The 20,147-nt window shown below is 39.2% G+C and overlaps 1 protein-coding gene across 5 annotated transcripts in view; it reads left to right on the forward strand.

The window, feature by feature from the left end:
• Positions 1-2,497: 2,497 nt before the first annotated feature.
• The window catches only part of LATS1 (large tumor suppressor kinase 1), a 28,925-nt gene continuing 11,275 nt past the window's right edge, over positions 2,498-20,147 (forward strand). The window contains exons 1-4 of one of the 5 annotated variants that reach the window (XM_014523736.2): positions 2,498-2,544; positions 5,595-6,108; positions 10,472-10,622; positions 12,319-13,853. In XM_014523736.2, coding sequence (XP_014379222.1) covers positions 5,758-6,108; positions 10,472-10,622; positions 12,319-13,853 — 2,037 coding nt within the window. In that variant the 5' untranslated portion in view covers positions 2,498-2,544; positions 5,595-5,757. Of the gene's footprint in view, positions 2,545-4,378; positions 4,400-5,468; positions 6,109-10,471; positions 10,623-12,318; positions 13,854-20,147 lie in introns of those variants that run through there. The other 4 variants (XM_025213421.1, XM_006031764.3, XM_025213423.1 and 1 more) reach the window with 4 other exon arrangements.

Raw genomic sequence — 20,147 nt, forward strand, 5'->3', positions numbered from 1 at the left:
CCGGGCCTGGCATCAGCCTCTGCGGGCCCGCTCCGCTGTGCTTCCCCGGGCGCCCGGCCTGGAGCGGGAGGGGCAGGCGGTGGGGGTGAGGAGTCTCGTTGAACTCTCTGGGCCGAGTTGGGTTGCAGAGGCAGCGAGGAGGGTGCTGCAGTTGCATATTTGTCTTCGCCCGCTTTGTTTTGTGCAGTGGTTAAACGTCAGCAGGTTTTTATTTGGCTTCACGGTAATGTCTTGTGCTGCCTGGCAAACTTAGGCATGTCCTTGTGAAGTTGGGGGTGTCCTTGTGGTTCCTTGCTGCTGTCAGGAGATGCAGCTGTATGGGCACACGACCCGCAGCTGCCATCCAGGGCAGGCCTTGGGCCAGAGGTTACCAACCACTGGTCCGTGCCCTGGTACCAGGCTGCAAAGGGTTGGCTGCTGGGTTGTGGCATGAGCCCCCGGCTCCGACCTCATTTGTCTGCCTGGGTGAGTGGCTTATGCTGTAGGCAGTTACATGCAGGGTTAAAGCTGGGCGGTGGGGCAGCCCCCAGAGGGAGTGTGCCCGATCCTGCTCCCATGCTGGTCTGCAGTATGAAAAAGGATGGGAACCACTGCTTTGGGCCCCTGCTGTCCAGGCTCCCTGTCTTCTTGTTTGGGACAGTAGCGGCATTGATGATCCAGTGTGTTGTGGTGTATCGAGAATCTGGTAAAGGCTTCTGTGAGCAGCTAATGTTTTTTGGAAGTTTGGGCTGGTAAACTGAGATGCTGCTTACCTTAGTTTTGGTCTCCTTAAAATACAAAGAGGAGACAAGTGATACAGCCGCATGGAGGGGTAGAGAACTGCGTGAAAAGGGATAGATAGATCTGGTAATATCTGTACCCTGGTCACTGTGTATTAGAACTGCGTGGTAAGAGATTGATGCATCTGAAAATATATTTACCATGGTCACCTGCCACACTGCAGGTGGGGCTACCATCCACTCCAAGTTCAGGGGAAATCTTCTGTAATTCTTCACAGTCAAGGGTGATTGTCTTCAGTGGTTGTTTTATGTGCGTGTCCAAAGATGGGTGATGAGGCCTGTCTGGGATTGACAGACTCTGCTGCATCTTGGACATGTGTTTCTGTGTGGGGTGGGTGGCACTGTATTTTTTTATTTGGTCCCCAACATGCTATTTCTGCTGCTCCTGCTTTTCCATTTCTTGTCATGAGATTTCAAAGTGCTGAGACCCCCTTCCTCCATTTGGGTTGGTCCTGGGCAATAGTCTCCCATGAGTTATGGGGAGTACTGCCCACATAGCGAACTTATTTTAGTTTTAAAATGTGTATAAATTCAATGTTTGTGAAAAGTGATGAATTGGCAGCCTTAGGGCTTGAAGTTTCCTATGTGCCGCTCATGTATAGATCGCACACAATGACAGTAGTTGTTGCTTCCTTGTACTTTGTTAAGCTGGAGGCATCAATTTAAATTGGCTTCAAAGCAATTTAGTTCCCAGCTCCTCTTAGTTTTTGACCAGTAAGGTTAAAACCACCAACAGAATAATAAATGATTTCCAGCACTTTTTTTACAGCATTTGTTGTTTAAGGATCTTGGATCCCTTTACAAAATAAAGTATGTATAGCCATCTCATTTTGTAGAGGAGGAAATCAAAGCAGGAAAGTCACTTTGTAAGCCTATAGAGGTGAATAGACAGCACATTCCAGGGCTCCTGACTCCTGGTTAAGTGCCCTATTTGCTTGACCACTGATCTTAAGGGTGTTGTGTTTGTTTGCCTCAGTTACAAGGTGATGACTGATTGAGTAACAAAGCAAAGAAAATTATGGAAAAGCATACAAGCATGGAGCAAATAGGTTGGTTTTTTTTGCTTTGGAATTCCAGGATTATGTGAATGTGTTATGAAAATTCCTTGTAAGGTTTTTTGGTGAGGGGTTTAAGGATAAACGTGTGATAAAAGAATGAATTTTGTGTTTGTGCTCTGATGTGGTTATCTATCCATCAGAAGTGAAAAGAATCTGTTGGGGGGGGTTTGTAGTTTACCTATTGTTCATTAGATGATGATTGTTTCTGATTGCTACTAGATTTGGCTGAATTTTAACTGGTAACCAAAGTACTAATAAAATGTTGCTCCTTATTGGCTGAGCCATTGAGCCTGTTGTGTGTTTTTTGTTTTTAATATGACTTTGGATAAGCGGAGAAACCCTGCATGTCATCTTCCTAGATGTGGAGATTCTTTTCAGTTCTCTTAGTGTATGTCTCCACCTCATTTTCTTTCATAGCCAATTAGCAAAGCAGTTAATGCAATCTCTGGAATGTACAAAAACAACCCTTAACCATTATCTGGGCCAATAATAAATTGGCAGTGGTGGGGGGAGGGATGATGTCTCTTGGCATTGTTGATTGAGACCTTTGATTTTTCTTACATGTATTATGTAGGGTTTAAGATTATGTTTTGTATGAGAGAGTTTGGATAGGGCTGATCCTGCCTCAGGCAGGGGTCTTGACTAGATGACCTCTGGTTGTGCCTTCCAGCTCTACTTCTCTAAGATTCTATGATAAAGACATTAAGGTAAATAATGATTAAAGAAATGAATTTGTTTCAGCATAATTATCCTTTAAGTCACATTTATGACATGCTTTCAGTTGAATCATGTTTCCCTTCAACTACTACTCTTTTTTTAATGTTAAAATTTCTAGTTAAGAATGACCCATGTTAAGGTTGGCTAGGGAAGCTTAATTGTCCTTGCATGTGCGTGACAGTGATCAAATTATTACATTATTTTATAGCAGGGATATCAAACTGCTTTGGTCCCCCAGGCCAGATTGGACTATTGGACTCCTTTCCCAATCAAGCAGTTGGTCCAATAAAAGAAAGCATTTCACTTAATAAAACTTACACATCAGTTTAAATCAAATTCTTGATAAGAGTGAACCTTTTTTTCCTTTCCCTCTCCTTTAAGGAAGGAGTGAGTTTGCACTTTGTAAATGTCTGGATTCTCCGAAGTAAGGCGGATAAAGTTTGACTTTCCAGTGATTTTTCTGGGAAGTTAAATTAGCAGAATGTTTTTATTTGTTCAAGTCACCTTTGTGTGTAATAAATAAATGAAAAAGGCTTATGTATCCACTTCTACCATTCTCCCAATTGGCTTTAAAGAAAAAAGCAAGACATCACTAGAGTGTACTGTTCTTTGCACCTTAGGTTGCCCATAGAATGAATTTGTTGTCCTGCAGTGATGCAGGAATTACACAATTTTTTCTTTATAAGATGCACACTGATCAAGGCATGGCTCCATGAGAGTGACCAGACATGCTTGTTGCACCTATCAGCAAACTGCTTGTATACAGCACAAATTAGCCATGTAGCATGCACATTATGGTTTTCCTTAACTGTATTTTACAAGTCTTTAAAAGTTGACTGTGTGTGTTCACACAGAATTAATTATTTCTGTGTTAGCTCCATCAAAACAGTAACTTATTTTTAGAATAATGCATGTAGAGGTTCTTGGTATACCTAACCTTTCCTCTTTAGAAAAACTATATAGAATTCTAGTACTCTCAGGTATAAGAGAATGCAAGCCCATCACAGAATTTGTCTTATCATCTGAAGGCAGGGGTGTTCAACTTTTGAGGCACAGGACAGGCCATGGGCTGCAAATCACGTGGACCGCATGCCATGCACACAGGAAGGGAGCCTTTTTCTCCCCCTCCCTGCAACACAGACATCTTGGTCCCATCCCTGCCACATGCACTGCCCATCTGCAGTGAGGGCAATCCAGCTCACTCTTTTGCTGTGTGTGCGCAGTGCAAAACAGCCCAGACTCTCCCCTGGTGTGCACGCAGCCTGGGCACTCCATCCCCTTCCCACTCTGCCACCAGCTGCCAATAGCAGGACCAGTTGGTAGAAGCTGGAGGAAGAAGGGGGAACCCAAAGAATCTGGTCACTGTGGCAGGAGCTCACGGCCCCCGTGGTAAGCCTTCCCTCTGGTATGGAAGAATGGTGCTTTTAGTTTTTGCTAGACTTTAATTTTATTATTAGTGTGAATATTGCTTCATTATACTCCTATTAAGATATGAAATTGGCTTGCTTAGGGAGGTGGTAGATTCTTCATCACTGGCTTAAGATTTTTAACAAAATATGGTCTAGTTCAAATAGGTTAGGGGTTGATGCAGCTGATATTGGGTGAGGTTCTTAGGCTTACCTTACATAGGAAAATACACTAAATCATCCTAGTGGTCCTTTTTTGGTTTTGAAATCTCAGAGTAATGGAATAATAATAAAAGAACCATCAAGGGACATGTATGTTTCTTATTTTAATATATGGCCTTAAGTGTCACTTTGTGTCCTTCCTTTCCCTTGATTTTTCTCCATTTTCTTTCTAACTCCAGATTCAGGCACTACAATGACCATGTCTTGCTTTAGTGAGGTATGTGCTTGGGTGCTTGAAAATTAAGTTTACTGCTTACATTTTAAAAAAATCTTTGGGTACATCTTAAGTAATACCAACATATTAAGATATTGTTTCCAACAAGGTGATTTGAAAATCCCATGTACATTATAGGTCCAGATTCAAGAAGTAAAATTTTTCATAAATAACTCAAGCATATAGACTAAGGTTATAGTTTTCATTGGTAACATTTAATGAAAATCCATGGCTTTAATATCACGCTTTTGAAAAAAACACTGGGAAAATATTTCTTTAAAAACAGTTTCTATATTCAATTCAGATTTACTAATTTTAAATAGATTTGGGGTTTTCTGGTACTGTAATAGCACAAAATCTGTTGCACCTAGTTTTTTACCATATCATCACCTTGGCAGACGTTGATTACTTCAGAAGTGCCAGCATATATAATTGTTACTTCTGGGACTGCAGCCAAGTCAGAGACCTACATCCTAGTGAGTAAAGCTGATATTGGTCTTCTGACAGTAGCATAGGATAAAAACAGACAGTGTTTATAAAAAGTTAAAAAAAGGAAGTTAGTTAAAAGTTAGTTTAGTTAAAAAAGATAATACACAATGTGAAGTGTGAAGCAGGACCGAGATGTAGAACAAACTGATAATATGCTGGAGATCTAAATTTAGCTGATCAGCTTATAAGCTTGAGTAGTGGTAAAGCTTGGCGATAGCGTATAAGAGTCCATATTTCTAGTCTCCATCCTTTGCTCGATACCCTATTTTCCATTTGATGTATACAACTTTGGTAATTTTTCACTGGTGCTAAGGTAACAGGTTAAGACGGCCATCAGGATGAATGGTACTAGCAATGGGGAAATCAGTCCTGGTTTACTTTTCCTGTTTCTCCTTTTCTTTCCTTTTTATCTCTCGTCTTCTAGGCACGTGTCTACATTACAGGGTAATGTTAGCAGAGATTCTGTCATCCTGAGGTACAAAAAGATCGTGCACCACAGCCAAGAGCTCTGCCAGCAAAACCCCTGGCATGGATGCAGCTCTGACAGCAGAAGGCCAAATATGCTGTGATTTAGATTTGTTAAAGACTGCCTAAATAACAAGTTGCTTATGATGGCTTTAGTAAATACAGATGAAATGTTGCACAGATGCATTGCAAATAAACTTCCTGCTGGTAGCTGCATGTGTAACTGGAATGCTTTTTGTTACAGGGTAGCTGACTTGGGGCGGAAAGAATTTCAGCTCAACTGGAACCACAGGCAATAGAGAATATTTCATTGTTGCTTTTGAAAGTGAGTTGGGAAATTACCAGCCAGCCATTTTTGAATGTCGTGTCTGTGAATCCTGGTGGCAGTTGCTTATATACATGTTTTCATGAAGAGAAGCGAGAAGCCAGAAGGGTATAGACAAATGAGGCCTAAGACTTTTCCTGCCAGTAACTACACTGGCAGCAGCCGGCAAATGTTACAAGAAATACGAGAGAGCCTTAGGAATTTGCCTAAGCCCTCAGATGCTGCCAAGGCTGAACACAATATGGGTAAAATGTCAACTGAAGATCCCAGACAAGGCCGAAATCCCCCTAAATTTGTAATGTATCATAAAGCATTGCAGGAAATTCGAAACTCCCTTCTGCCTTTTGCAAATGAAACCAACTCTTCAGCCAAAGGAACTTCTGATGTCAATCGACAGATGCTTCAAGACCTACAAGCTGCTGGTTTTGATGAGGTAAAATTATTTTAAGGATATATGTTTTGCCAGATATTACAGAAATACATACTTTAGTTGTATGAAATTTTTGTAATTACAGTTTAAGTATGATTGGCATACTGATTCCCTGAAATGCCAGTTTGTTTTTAACTGTTACCTAGCAAAAAATAGGGAAAAAAACAATTAACTTACTAGTGGCAGAAAATAGCCTCATTTCCCCCTCCCCCTCCCCTGCATCCAGAATAATATGTTCTTTCCATAAGATTAGTGCTAGTTGGCTTTTGTTATCATTATCCCTTGTATAGAGAGGAGTAAACTTCTCAAAGTCTGGAATTTTCCTTGGAGTGCTCTAATGGAATTTTGCATTAGGCTGATCAAAATATGTTGCCGTTAAGAATTGTCATGTTCTTGAATAGTAAGGAAACCAAAAGTAATGAATAAGGCTGAAATGCTTTTACTTTTCTTCTAAACTAGCATTTAATAATTTGTAATTGGCAGCAATTTAGATATGAAAATAAAAAGGATTGGTGTTGTTGACTGAATAATAATACACAGTTGCATTTGTCATCTTACTATTCTGGACAATTAATATGCATAAATAAAATGTAACTTAGATATAAGTAGTGTCTTTTCAGGGAAAGTATAGAAATTGTAGTGAAGTCCCACAAGGATGTCTTTTGAAAGTTTGTACTGTAGCTTGTTATAAGCATACAGCTGAGATGATTGTTTTGTGGTTGTTTTAAATCATGTCCTCTACTCCACTATCTCTTGAACTTGTTTCCATTATTTCATTTTAATAGGTGAAAGAATCTGATGTAATCTACTAACAGAATATTTGTTTTCTGGGAATCCAGGATTAAAAAAATAATCATGTAGACAACTTTGTGTATGTTTACAATATAACTTTATGAATACTAGTGGGATTTAATTAGTCATTTATACTTGCATTTGTTGTGAAAATCACCACAAAACTTGGCATGCAGAATGAGTGCAGATCTCAGATCCTCCATGTTAAAAAAATATTGTCACATGAATATTGATTTAAAACTGTCAAGATGCAGTTCTGAAGGAATGGTTCTGATAATTAATTACAACACTGACCAGAAGCTACAGTAGCAGACTATTCTTAAATAAACCAAAGAATCAAAATACTTTGTGCTAGTTTACTTGAAATTTTTTAGGCAGGGACTTTGTATGCCATGTTGCAGTATTCTGCTCAGTGGTGATGTAAGTAAATACTTCAAGTAAGTGTAGTTAAGAGTTAGCCATGACTGCCCATATGGAAAAAAAAGGTTTTTTGCCTATCTTAACATTCCAGACTGGGGTGGGATTCAGAATTTATAGCTGAACTCAAATCTGTAATTTTCAAAAAATACAACTGAGCAAGATCCTAGTTCATTTAAATATATAAATCTCAATTTCTCCTTCTCTTGGCTGCCAAGGCTTGCTTGAGTTTGGGCTCTCATGCATCTTGTGTGTTACTGTGTTATAGTTAGTTACAAGGAATATTAAAAATAATGTAAAAAATCTACATTAGGTTTTGCTTGTTTCTTTATCAGCTGATGAAGAAGCACACCCATATGTCTCTAATTCAAGACTTTTTCCAGTTTTGTGAACAGAATCAACAGGGTAGGTGGGGTGGGCTCAGCTGTGTGGGGCAGGCAGTGGCAGCACTGGGAAGGAGGGGCTACAGGGAATTTTGGGGTGGCCGTAGGTCCCCAAGACTCCCCCTAGTGCCACTGCCACCCACCCCATGCAGCTGAGCCCATCCTGAGCACAGCCCTGGCTTAGCTCCACTCTGCGGGGAGCCTGGCACAACCCCTGGCCCCAAGTCTGCAGTGGGCAGCCCACCCTCACCCCATGCACAGATCCAGGAACATATGATCCCCCATGCCTTCTCTGGCGGTGCATCCAACAGCGGGGAGCTGCCCAACCTCCCAACACTCCCTGGATGAGCTGCCTGCAGCTCCACCCTGCGTTCCACCCCAGCGTGGCAATGCCTGCTCTTGCTCCACTCCCTCCCTCACCATGGGGGCCTTGATCTGCCCCCCTACCCATGCCCCTTTCCTCTCCCACAGACTTATTGGCAGGACTCTGCTTTCCAAGCTGCCGTGCTGCATTCCTGTGAATTGGCTATCAGTATTGGCCGATATGGCTAGCTAATAATTGGCCATCGGTATCAGTCAAAAAAATCTTCATCAGTGCACCCCTAGTCTTTTTAGTTACGTGTCAAACTTGTGTATCTTTATGGTAGAATTCATTATTGAAGCTGGTCAGTTTTAATATGTATATAAATTATCCCTAAGAAATATTTTGTGTTGATTACTATTCTCATCGTGTCTTACTTTGGGACAGCTATGTGTAGTGACAAAGTATTAATTTCTTTGTGCTGGATAATGCTATGTTCTTTGAGAGCCCTCTCTGACTTCTCTGGGCTTTAATGGTATGTGAGTAGTAAGATCTGATGCCCTTAAATAAGTTTTATTTTCTTTTAAATTTTGCAAACAGGATAATTCTATTGTCATGGCAACATGAATTGTAACTATTTTTAATCTTTTTGCAGTTTTTTTTTTTTACTTTGTGTGCCTACATTTTTAATTTAGTATTTTATATAGTAAGGTATATAAAGATAAATACATTTTATATATAGGTAAATAAAGACTACTTAAATATATAAATAGGTTACTAGGTTATTACATTAACAGAGAAAAATAATGGCTTATCAAATAATATCTAGAAACTAAAATCTTATTCCCTAGTGGTTTTGAAAACAATAATCAGTTGGCTGTATGGGCAAAAATCTCCTTAATATTCTTGTAAGAATTGAGCACAGTCAGCTTATCAGCACTTACAAATCATGTATGAACTCAGCATGCTTGCTTTGGTTATTTGAAATTGTTGACTACAAATTTGGAAGTTATAAGGCATTCTCTATTGGCTCTCTCTTCATTATGTTCAATGGTGAAGGATGTGTCTAGTTGTCAAGCAGCGTTTTCCTTGTATATTCAAAAGTATACATCATGTGAACCAATAGCAATATCAAATGTACTGGCATTTATAAAGTATTCATTGCTGTAGACTAAGAAACGATGAAGTGGTTGCCCAGGTTAAATCTGCTTGAGTTTTTAAAAAAAAATAATGAAGTAATGTGATTCCATGTCTGATGGGAGCGGTGCAGAAATGTAAGCTGCTTCACAGTAAGAGATGTCTTCAGACATTTGTTTTTAAATAATCTCAAAAAGAATTAATCCTAAACTTCTTAAAGCATTAGAATGCTTGCTGTAGTTACTAGAGGGACCAAAACTAGCTATCGTTACAGGCTGACTGCACTCCGTATTGAAATATACATTGGCAGAACTGGATTGGTCTTTTCCCATGAGCTTTTATCATTTGAGGTGCATGAAATCTCCTTAATTGTTACCTGTAAAAAGGCCCTTCATATTGGTTTTTTGTTTGTTTTTTCCAAAGTTGCAATGAGTCAGTAGAAGACAACATATTTAATCATGTAGATGGAGTATTTCAAATGAATCTGGGGGAGCTAAGCAAATGCACCTCAGAGAACATTTCAAATGAGTCTGAATTTGAAAATCTGCAATTGGCTCCTTTGAAAATTCGTCTCATAGTTCTTGAAACTCCTCACACCAAAGTTCAGTGGTAGAAGTCTCCTTTTACATACCTAAAAAAAGAATAGGGTCTAAATTTATCAGCAGTAATGATTATTAATGTTGCTTGGTATTGGCCTGTTTTCTTCAAACAGTTTCATTGCATTAGTTTTAAAGAAAGTATAGGTAGATAGAAAGTTTAAAGTTTACAAGCCATTTTGAACTAAAAGACGAGCATTAGACAAAATTCAGATTTTCTAGGTAGAATTTGTTACTCATTACCTTTCAGAAACATTAAGGAAATCAGTTAGTTTTCAAGCCAGGCAGTTTTTTCAAGCCATAGCTTTACAGAGGGCTAAACTGGAGCTTTGTACTGGATGCTGATTACGATCTTAATTATGCAGAGGTCATTGCCTCTTCGTAATGTGCAGGTGTATGACCAAAGTGATTGTAATAGCAATTATGAGGTTTGAACAACTTGGTTAGGTACCTTTCAGTGTGATGCTTTAAAAGATAACCTTTTTTTGAGCATCTGGTTATATGTGATGCTAGTACAGTTACTTAGTTTGCTCAGAGAGAGGCTTTTTGTTTTTGTTTGTTTGTTTGTTTGTTTTTTGGGTATTTTTGGAAGTGGTAAAGGGAGTTTAGTCACAAATTTTATTAGAATAGAGGATGCCTGGCTAAATCCTGCTGGATTTTCAAAATTTCAGCTGCAGGGCTTTTGACTCTCTCCTTCTGATAGTGAAAAAACAAACTTTTTTTTTTTACTTTCCCTTTAGGATATGGTTGTACAAGCTCTTAGGCAAACTAACAGCCGTAGCATAGAAGCAGCAATTGAATTCATTAGTAAAATGAGCTACCAGGATCCTCGTCGAGAACAGATGGTTGCAGCAGCAGCCAGACCTGTTAATGCAGGCATGAAACCACCAGGTATGTGTATCCAGTAACTTAATAACACAATGTGTGTGTTCTCATAGGAAGGCAATGTTAAACTGTCAAACATTTCCATTGTCCACTCACAATTTGAGGGGATGGAATGCGGGACATACATTTAACTATTAAGATGATTGAGATACCATTTTTTTTAATGGAGAAAATTGTGAGAAATCCTTTAAAAAATATGAACATGTGCTTTTAGGGTATGTTTTCAGTATGTCTCACAAGAAATCCTGTTTTGATTTCTCTTTTTTTGTGTCTACTTTCTAAAATTTGGGATTTGTGTTACTTAACCCTGAATTTTAAGTTGCAACTGTCAGGGAGCCAGGTACTGCTTTAAAAGATCAATAATAGCATAGTTTTTCTTTTTCTGTATACTTTACTTCTGCCACAAGTTGCCATATATTTTACTGTTTTTATTTTCAATAATCGATTTTAGGGTGTCTACTTCAGGAGCCCCTTGTCTGCTCTGCTTCTAGTTTAGTCCCAGACCTAGCTTAATATTTTTAAGGCTGATATTGTGCTTTTGCAGATTTTTAGATATGCCAAACTGGAGCTTATGTTGGAAACTCAGTTGTAGCCATGACTTGTGCTTGCTTTTGTTCTGTTATAACCTGCCCCAAGGTGTATTAATACACCGGGGCACTGTTCTGGACAGTTTTGTAATATGCATTTAAATCTATTTACTTTTTTAAATGCTGCCTAGTAAATTAAAAAAAAATCAGTTTAGCTTCTGGGTGACTGAAGCCAGGTGCTGAATGATATAACTGTGCTGTTTTCTTGCTCATAAATTATCAGTATTAGAAAAGGACATTTGTTTTCAGCTTATTTTCTTTTAACCCAAATAAATGGGGTAACTGGAATTTGTATGAAACTTGTGATGAAATGCTAGATTTTGGCAGTGATTTTTACTCTTGCTTATATAACGTGTAACCTTAAGCACTGATTTGGAAACATGATTTTCAGCACTAAAAATAAATATATTTAATCTCAATGTAGCCTTGAAAAAAAGATCTCTTAGATTAGAAAGATACCTGCTCATATAACAAATCTGTATTGTAATTAATTTCTGTTATCTGGCAAAACTGCTAAATCTAAATGGAGTTGAAATTAAGAATTCAGTGCTGAATTGGGCTTTGTGAATGCATTGTTTGATTCCTACTATTCTTAATTTTTTTCTTACCAATAACCATGGTGCATCTTTCAAGCAAATGCATTTTTTTTAATTAATAGAACTTTGCATATGAGGAACTGAATAAGTTTAACTGGAAATTTGTTTGAGCCTATTTGCCAAGCATATAAGTCCTGTCAGCACATTAACTGACTACCTTACTTGCTTAAAGGCCCTGAATCGATCAAGAATATAAATGAGTTGTCCATTATGTGCATGTAAGATTGTAAATATCACTGATAAAATCGGTGTAAAATATGGGTTGGTAACTTTTTATTTATACAGTGTTTCCTAATGAGATGTATCTAGGTCAATAGATAGATATCTATAGCTTTCTTATTATTCAAAAAAAAAATCTTGAGAGAGATACTATAGCTTTCACTTGTATTAGTTATGTAATAGAAGTAATGTATTTGCCTAATAAGAAGTGATTGACTTAGTAGAGAAGTAAACTATTTCTGGCTGTATGTAGAATTCTTTTCAAATATTTGCTGTTTTTCTTCCCCCTTGTTGTAAAAGCAGGCGGCGTACAGCAATCAGTTAACCGCAAACAGAGCTGGAAAGGTTCTAAAGAGTCCTTGGTACCTCAGCGACATGGCCCTCCATTGGGAGATGGTGTAGTTTATCGCTCAGAAAGCCCTAGTTCTCAGTCAGATGTAGGAAGGCCTTTATCTGGTTCTGGAATAACAGCATTTGCTCAGGCTCACTCTGTTAATGGACAACGAGTGAATCCACCACCTCCACCACAGATGAGGAGTGTTACTCCCCCTCCTCCACCACCTAGAGGGCAGACTCCTCCACCAAGAGGAACAACTCCGCCACCTTCTTCCTGGGAACCAAATTCTCAAACAAAGCGTTATTCTGGAAGCATGGAATATATGATCTCCCGCATTTCACCAGTGCCACCAGGAGCATGGCCGGATGGCTATCCTCCCCCACCTATGAATCCTCCACCCATAAACACGTCTACACAGGGCCAGAGAGGTATTAGTTCTGTTCCCATTGGCAGGCAACCAATCATCATGCAGAGTTCTGCCGGTAGTAAGTTTAACTTTCCATCAGGAAGAGCTGGAATGCAGAATGGCAATTGTCAGACAGACTTCATGGTTCATCAGAACGTTGTATCTGGGAACTCAATGAATCGCCAACCACCTCCTCCTCCATATCCTATTTCCCCAACTAACAGACAAAGTCCGACAGCTTTGCAGATGCAAGCGGGAGGATCTGCTCCTCCTTCAGCATACACCAATGGAAACATTCCTCAGTCTATGGTGGTGCCAAATAGAAACAGCCACAACATGGAACTTTATAATATAAATGTAACTGGTATACCAACATCCTGGTCACAGCCTTCAGTTACACAGTCCCAGTCATCACCTGGCAATGGACACGAAATCCCTACATGGCAACCTAACATTCCAGTAAGGTCAAACTCTTTTAATAACCATCATGGAAGCAGACAGAGTCACTCTGGTAATTCTCAGCCTTCAGCCACTACAGTAACAGCTATAACACCAGCTCCCATTCAGCAGCCAGTAAAAAGTATGCGTGTGTTAAAGCCAGAGCTGCAGACTGCCTTAGCACCAACTCACCCTTCCTGGATGCCGCAACCAGTGCAGACAGTCCAGCCCATCCCTTTTTCTGAAGGTCCATCTACAAATATGACAGTTATGTCTCCTGTTACAGAGGCTCCCAATTACCAAGGTCCTCCACCACCTTACCCAAAACACTTGCTACACCAGACTCAGTCTATCAGTCCTTATGAGTCAGGGACCAAACCTAGCAAAGATGATCAGTCTGCTTTGCCTAAAGAAGACGAGAGTGAAAAGAATTATGAATGCATTGATGGAGCGGATAAGGAGAAGAAACAAATAACAACCTCACCTGTTCCAGTTAGGAAAAACAAGAAGGATGAAGAACGAAGAGAGTCTCGTATTCAAAGCTATTCTCCTCAGGCCTTTAAATTCTTCATGGAACAACATGTGGAAAACATACTAAAGTGTCATCAGCAGCGATTGCATCGTAAGAAACAACTGGAGAATGAAATGATGAGGGTAAAAAAAACCTTTCTTCTTAATATTTGAATGGAACTGCTTTTGGGGTATGAATTTTACAAAATTTATATTAATTACAGATGTGCTTCTCTGTGTTTGAGGAACAGCTAGCTCTTCAGTGTTTAAGGATGTCCAGTGCTTCTCTGTAGAGACTAAGGTTTTAAAATATTTATTTAATGTGGGTTGATTCGCCTTTTTAAAGGAAATAATCTTTTTTTTTTTTTTTTTTTTTTAAAGAAAGGAAATTATTATAAGATTCATTAGTATTTAGCTGCATGGCTAAAAATTTTTACCGTGGGCACTCAATCCTGAGTTGGAAAAAGTGATTAGTCCCCAAGAGTGTGAAAAATAAATGTTAATTTTAATTTGCTTTTTGTAGATGCAATTTAGGAAGAAGTGACCATTAATAGAGCCCAAGATAACTACCCCATTTGCTGTCACCAGTTTGTTTGTACAAATATGTGATGGTATTTAAGAAGTTTAGTTTTAAAAATGTACTTTACATGACTAGTTATACATCATTCAAAAGGTACATTGCAAACAGCAGAAATTATCCAAATAAGATATTTGAAATTGGAGAATTCATTCCATTTTTAAATGTTGCAATCATCTCTCATTAAATGTCTGAGGATTTGATCTTCCATACTGTACAAACTTGCTGTTCAGTATTCCTGGAGGTTCTGGGCACATAAAAAATGTAGGATCAGGCCACCATGGCTCAGATTCTTTTCTACCTATAATATGTCTAAGTCTTTGCTATCACTAGCCCCAAAAGTATGTCTTTCACCTCAGGTGTGTGAATCCAGTTCTACTCAGGGAGATATATACCTCTCCCATTCTCTCTATATGCATTCCTATGCCCCCCAGAGACCTATCCTAGTCTGTTCTGTTGGGAGACGTATCTGAAGCAGTGCATCTAACTGACAGGTAGCAAAACTGACTTCAGTGTAAAGTGAGAAGTGGGGGTAGAGGGTGGTAGTGGTGCCTACCGTTTGCTTAGTAGCCTGGGAGTCAAGGCATTTACTTTGCAAATGAGACATTGGTTTCTGTGTCCACCTTGCCCTTAGAAGATTTGAACCCAGTGATTCCCAGTCCTTGAAAATGCCTTAACCATTAGGGTATGGGTAGGCACAGCTGAGAACAACCTTCACCCCTGTTGTTGAAGCTGAGCTATTGGTTGGAAAGGATTACCAGCATTAGCAGTTGGATAAACAGCATTGGGAGCATGAGGAGGGCCTAAAATCCAGGGCTTTCACTTCATGAGCAATGATTGTTTTAGCCCGTAGGCTAATGGTGGGCACTGTTGCGTCTACATGTGAGTGTCAAATAGTTGTCTATGTGGCATTTCTCCATCTAAGGATTTGAAGAATTCAGAAGTTATGCACGTTTTAGAACAGAATTGGATTGCAACAGAGCTTAGGTAGAGTTAGGTAGCTAAGATTCCACTTTAAGAAATTGTAGAGGAAAATAGGATCTGGGGCCCAGTATATTTTGATTTTGGGTAGAGTATTTAAGACTTAGTTTAACGGAATGTACTCATGGAACTGGGAAAGTAGCTCCTTGTATGGTTGTGCATAAACTAGCTTTACCAGGTTATTTTAGGTTTCTTAACAGTATTCAGAAATGAAGATGAAACTAGCTTGAACTTGAATTTAACTGTCTATATATGTTAAATCTACTCTTGATTCTCTCTACCTACTTTTGCATTTTTTTACAATTACAGTTTATTATTTAAAAAGAAAACTTTGTTGTGTAAAGATCCACACAGATGGCATGGAACAGAAGTTAAATTTGGAGGGAAAAATAGATCATTTTAGCTGTTATCTTAAAATAGTGATTTTTTTTTGATTATTTGTAATAATACTGAAAAGAATTTGACACAAATATACTTTTAAGTTGATAGAGTTCCTTTAACTGAATCTGTTAAAAGATATATTGGCTTGACTGAGCTGCCATCTTGAAATGTCTCTCTTAAATCTCTATTATCCTGTTCTTTTAAAGCCTTTATTTAAACTATTATTATACAAGTGTTTGCTTAATTGCAGCCTGTGTAAGTTTTAGTAAAATTTCTTCCTTGAAGTTTCTCAGGATCTTTATTCTTAGTCATCTTTCTTTCCTTTTCACTTTCACTAACAGCTGATTTAAACTGTTAAAGTGTGGAAGCTTTGCTGACCTCTGTAGCCTCCATTACTATGTAGGCAAGTAAGACTTCGGAGCAACAGCATTATATTAAGAATAGCATGTCCCTCTTCTGTAGGTCTCTGCATGTGTACCTGCATCAAAACTAAAGCATGAAACTGTTTTGTTTTTTTAATTACTTTTGGGTATTTTGAGTGCAAGAACATCACTAATTTTGATTTGCAAACCTCACTTTCCTTTCTTACTTAGGGCACTTAACTGAGTGTGCTCAACAATAGTGTAAGCATAGTTATTACTTATATGATGACATTCATAACTCTTATTTTATTCCCTGCATACTTAAAGCAGTCCTCTGAAAACAAGTTTCTTTTTTTATACCAGAGAGATTTTTTATGGTTATATTCCTGTTACTCTCCTTCTGTAGGGAACTTCAGTGGCAGAGGTAGATGGATATCTTAAGGAAGTTATTTATTGGAGCATGGGTATCTTGAGAATGCAGCTGTGTCTTAGAGGTGAATTAGTCATGTGTTTTGAAGGTATACAGTATGCAATTGCTTCTGTTACCATTCTGTTGTGTCTAATGGTGCCAAAGGTGTGCCTGGCACCTCTCCAAAACATCTTTGCCCAGAAGAGTGTATAAACTGAATTAGTCATGGTGTAGGTATGAACAAGACTAGGGTGGTGGAGGTGGCATAGTTATTCAGCACATTGTAGTGCTGGAGATAAAGTGTTTGTGTTTGTTTACATTTAATTTATTTATTTATAAGAATCATTAATGGGGGACTGTGTTTGGTTTTTTGTAGATGTCATGGTAGAACTGAGTTGAGAAAGAAAGAAAGTTCTTCACAGCTCAGATTGTGAAAAAGTGTTATAATTGTAGTAGGTGATATGGAAGGAAGTGTGAAGCCATTTCTGGGAAAAGATGACAGATGGGATATTGACTCTGGGGAATTTTGGTGGAACAAAGTGATCAGGATGCAATATGAAATATTACTGTTATGAGGAGCACAAATTTGGAGGTTCTTTTACAATGATATTTTTACATTTGATCCAGTAGAAGAGGTAGAGCCCAGCACTGTGACTAAAGAAGATGGAATAGTCTGGTCAGAGAAAATGATCTTGGCAGCAGAGTTTTGATAGAGCAGGTGAGGTGTAAATGAGGTCATAGAGGAATAAATTGCAGTAACCAAGAAAGATGGGAGATAGTGAGGGGCTGGATCCATGACTTTTCTCTGAACATACCCAGGGTCAGGTTTTAAATCTCCTTGTGAGAGTAGAGTTGGTTAGGAAACAGGTTTTCATTGTTTAAAAAACTTAGAGGAGCCTGTGAGGCCTTCCTTATTTTTTTGCAAAAACCTCTTGAGGGGGGGATTTCTTCACAGCTGAATAACTAGTGGCTCAGGGAGACTAGTACGCTTTGGGATGTGGGAAACCTTTGTTCAAGGATCTGATTGTCCTTAGGCAAACCAAAACCAGAGCCTTAGTCTCCCACATCTCATGCGACTGTCCTAACCACTGAGCTGTTGGCTTTGTCTAAGGTGCAGAGTCTCTTTCTGGTTTTGACCAAAAATTCCATCCTGGATCTAAGAAATCTTTTTCAAATTTAAGTTTTGTTGAAATATTTCTTTCTCAAGATTCTTTTTTGACTGACTGACTTTTTTTTAAATTAAAATCATTTGATTGGAAAATACCCAGCTAGTTGTACTGGCACCTTTCTTTTCTGTGATGCACGCAAATAATCAGCTACGATTGCGTAGTGTACAAGTCTGGATAGATTACTTTTTTTTTGGTTGTTAAAAAGAATATACCTTTAGAAATTCAAACTCAAGGGTGCAGTAGTTACCTGTGTAACCATATTGCCATATTTTTGTTACTGTTGTTCTCCTTGTTTCTCTTTGTCATACTTGTGTCTTGTTTCAAGTTGCACTTTAAGCTGTACTCTGAGCAGTAGCTTTCTCTTACCCTGTGCTTGTAGATTGTTTAAAATAGTGGTTCCCCAGTCCTCATGGTGCCAGATGCTACTGCATTAGGACTAGTGCCTTAAGAATTTTAGCTGTTATGGAAGAAGAAAGGCAAGATTTTGTTACTGCCTGGATAAAACAATGAAGATGGAGAACTTGAAAAACCTCTAGATTATGACTGAATATTGGTGATGGTAAGAGAGTGGAGGGAGTTCAAGGCAGTTTGGGAAATAAAGCCAGGAAGTGAGTTTGGTTCTGGATCATTTAAACGTATTAGGATATGCAGGAAGAAATAGCAGAGAAAAGCTGAAATATAGCATTGAGTTTGAAAGTCTTGTTGTAATGATCGTGATTCAGAAGTCATTCAGGGAGATTAAATCACTGAGGAAAGAGGTAAAAAAGGAGAGGTCCCATGAGACTGCTAGCAAGTCAGCAAGCGGTAGAAAGACACTTATTGAAACTGAAGGGATAACTGGAGAATTAAGGGCAGATACTATTATGAAAGAGCATGGGGAACATAAGATCTTGAAAGAAAATGTTCATCATAGAAAACTCAATAAAGATAATGGGAATGGAATATAAACCATGAAATTTGCTCAAGGGAAGGTCACTGGAGTACTTCCAGTAAAGTGGAGAGACTAGATGGTAGGCAGGAAGGCATCTTCTTGGGTTGAGCATAAGAACTTGAAATGGTGTTTACACATGAGATGATGTTTTAAGAGGAAAAGAGTTCAGTGATCACTTCTTGGGAGATAGCATAGACCAGAGAATACTTGTATCAGGCAGAAGTGGCCATGAAGAGAGGAACATATTTGTATGTTATAAACCAGAAGAGACTATCATTGGAATACTATAGTCCCATCTCCCATAGAGCACAGGCCATAGGACTTCTCTGAAATAAATCTTGTTTGAGCTAGCATATCCGTTTTGGAAAGACCTCTAGCCTTAGTTTAAAGGCTGTAAGACTAAGAGATCAGGTAGACAGAATAACAGAAGGGAGTCACTGGGGTGAAAATAAGGAGCAGAGGAAGAACATGCAGAAAATCTTTGTGGTGGTAGAAGGATGAAAATGTGTTTAAGAGGCAGGATTAAGAGTGGAGGCTGCATTTAACCATAGCAGGATCTTTAGAGAGGGTGAAGACTAGGACAGTGTGGGGGTTGTACTTCTTGTTCCAGTTGTTTAAAAGTAATGTGTTTCTTTGGAGGAAAGGGAGTTTTGGGTACAGCCATGGTCCTCTTGTGAGAGGTAGGTATGGGCTTAGGAGGGCTATTAGGGGGAAAAGGGCGGGGACCCCCCTGGGTCTGAGGCATGGAGTAGGAGTCGGTAGTAAGGCTGTGCGAAGCTTTGGGTGCTGATTACATTTGGAGATTTGGCCCAATTTGGTGACCGAATCTCCAAATCCAAATTGTATTGGGAGACCAATAAAAAGGTCCTAACCCACCCCCTGCCTGCTCCCCCAGCCCCCGAGTGCCCCCTGACTTCCACCTGCTCTCCCAGCCCGAATCTTTTTTTTTTGAATCACTGAATTGAATCACTGTCCCCTGAATCGGCCAAATCCGAATCCGCGAATACTAGCCGCTTCGCACAGGCCTGATGGGTAAGGGTGAGAAGGAATATGGGAAGAATTTTTGTTTCCCTTTCCCTTTTTCTGAAGTAAGTGAATGTCAGGGTGGGGAAAGGGAGGGAATACCCAGAGACATGGGAGCAGGAGTGAGTAGGGTAAGGTAGATTGCTTTTGTATGTTGCTCTTTGTGTTTTGTTATGCTTTCTTGTTCACCCTAAAGATCCTACTATGATTAAATGCAACCTCTATTCTTAATCCTGCCTCTTTAAATGATCTTTCATCCTCCTACCATCACCAAGATTTTCTGCATGTTCTTTCTCTGCTCCTTATTTCATTCTGTTTTTATACGTTACTTTGTCTTTTATTGTGCGCCACTGCAGGCTTTCTTTGGGAACGGTGGTGCATACATTTTGAGAAAGAAAGACAGAATTTGACAGGGTGCAGTAAAAAAAGAACTAGGGACATGAAGAGTGTTTCAGGAGCCCAGGTTTGCCAACAAACAGAAGACATGGAATTCAGTGAGGACAGAAAAGTTTAAAAAAAAAAAAAAAAGGGGGGGGGGTCCCAATCCTTCCGCCCCCTGAGCCTGCCTGCCTCTCCCGTGCCCAGGGGGGGGGCTGCCCGCGGGC

This window comes from Alligator sinensis, unplaced genomic scaffold (genome assembly GCF_000455745.1).
Source record: "Alligator sinensis unplaced genomic scaffold, ASM45574v1 scaffold608_2, whole genome shotgun sequence".
Classification (NCBI taxonomy): domain Eukaryota; kingdom Metazoa; phylum Chordata; order Crocodylia; family Alligatoridae; genus Alligator; species Alligator sinensis.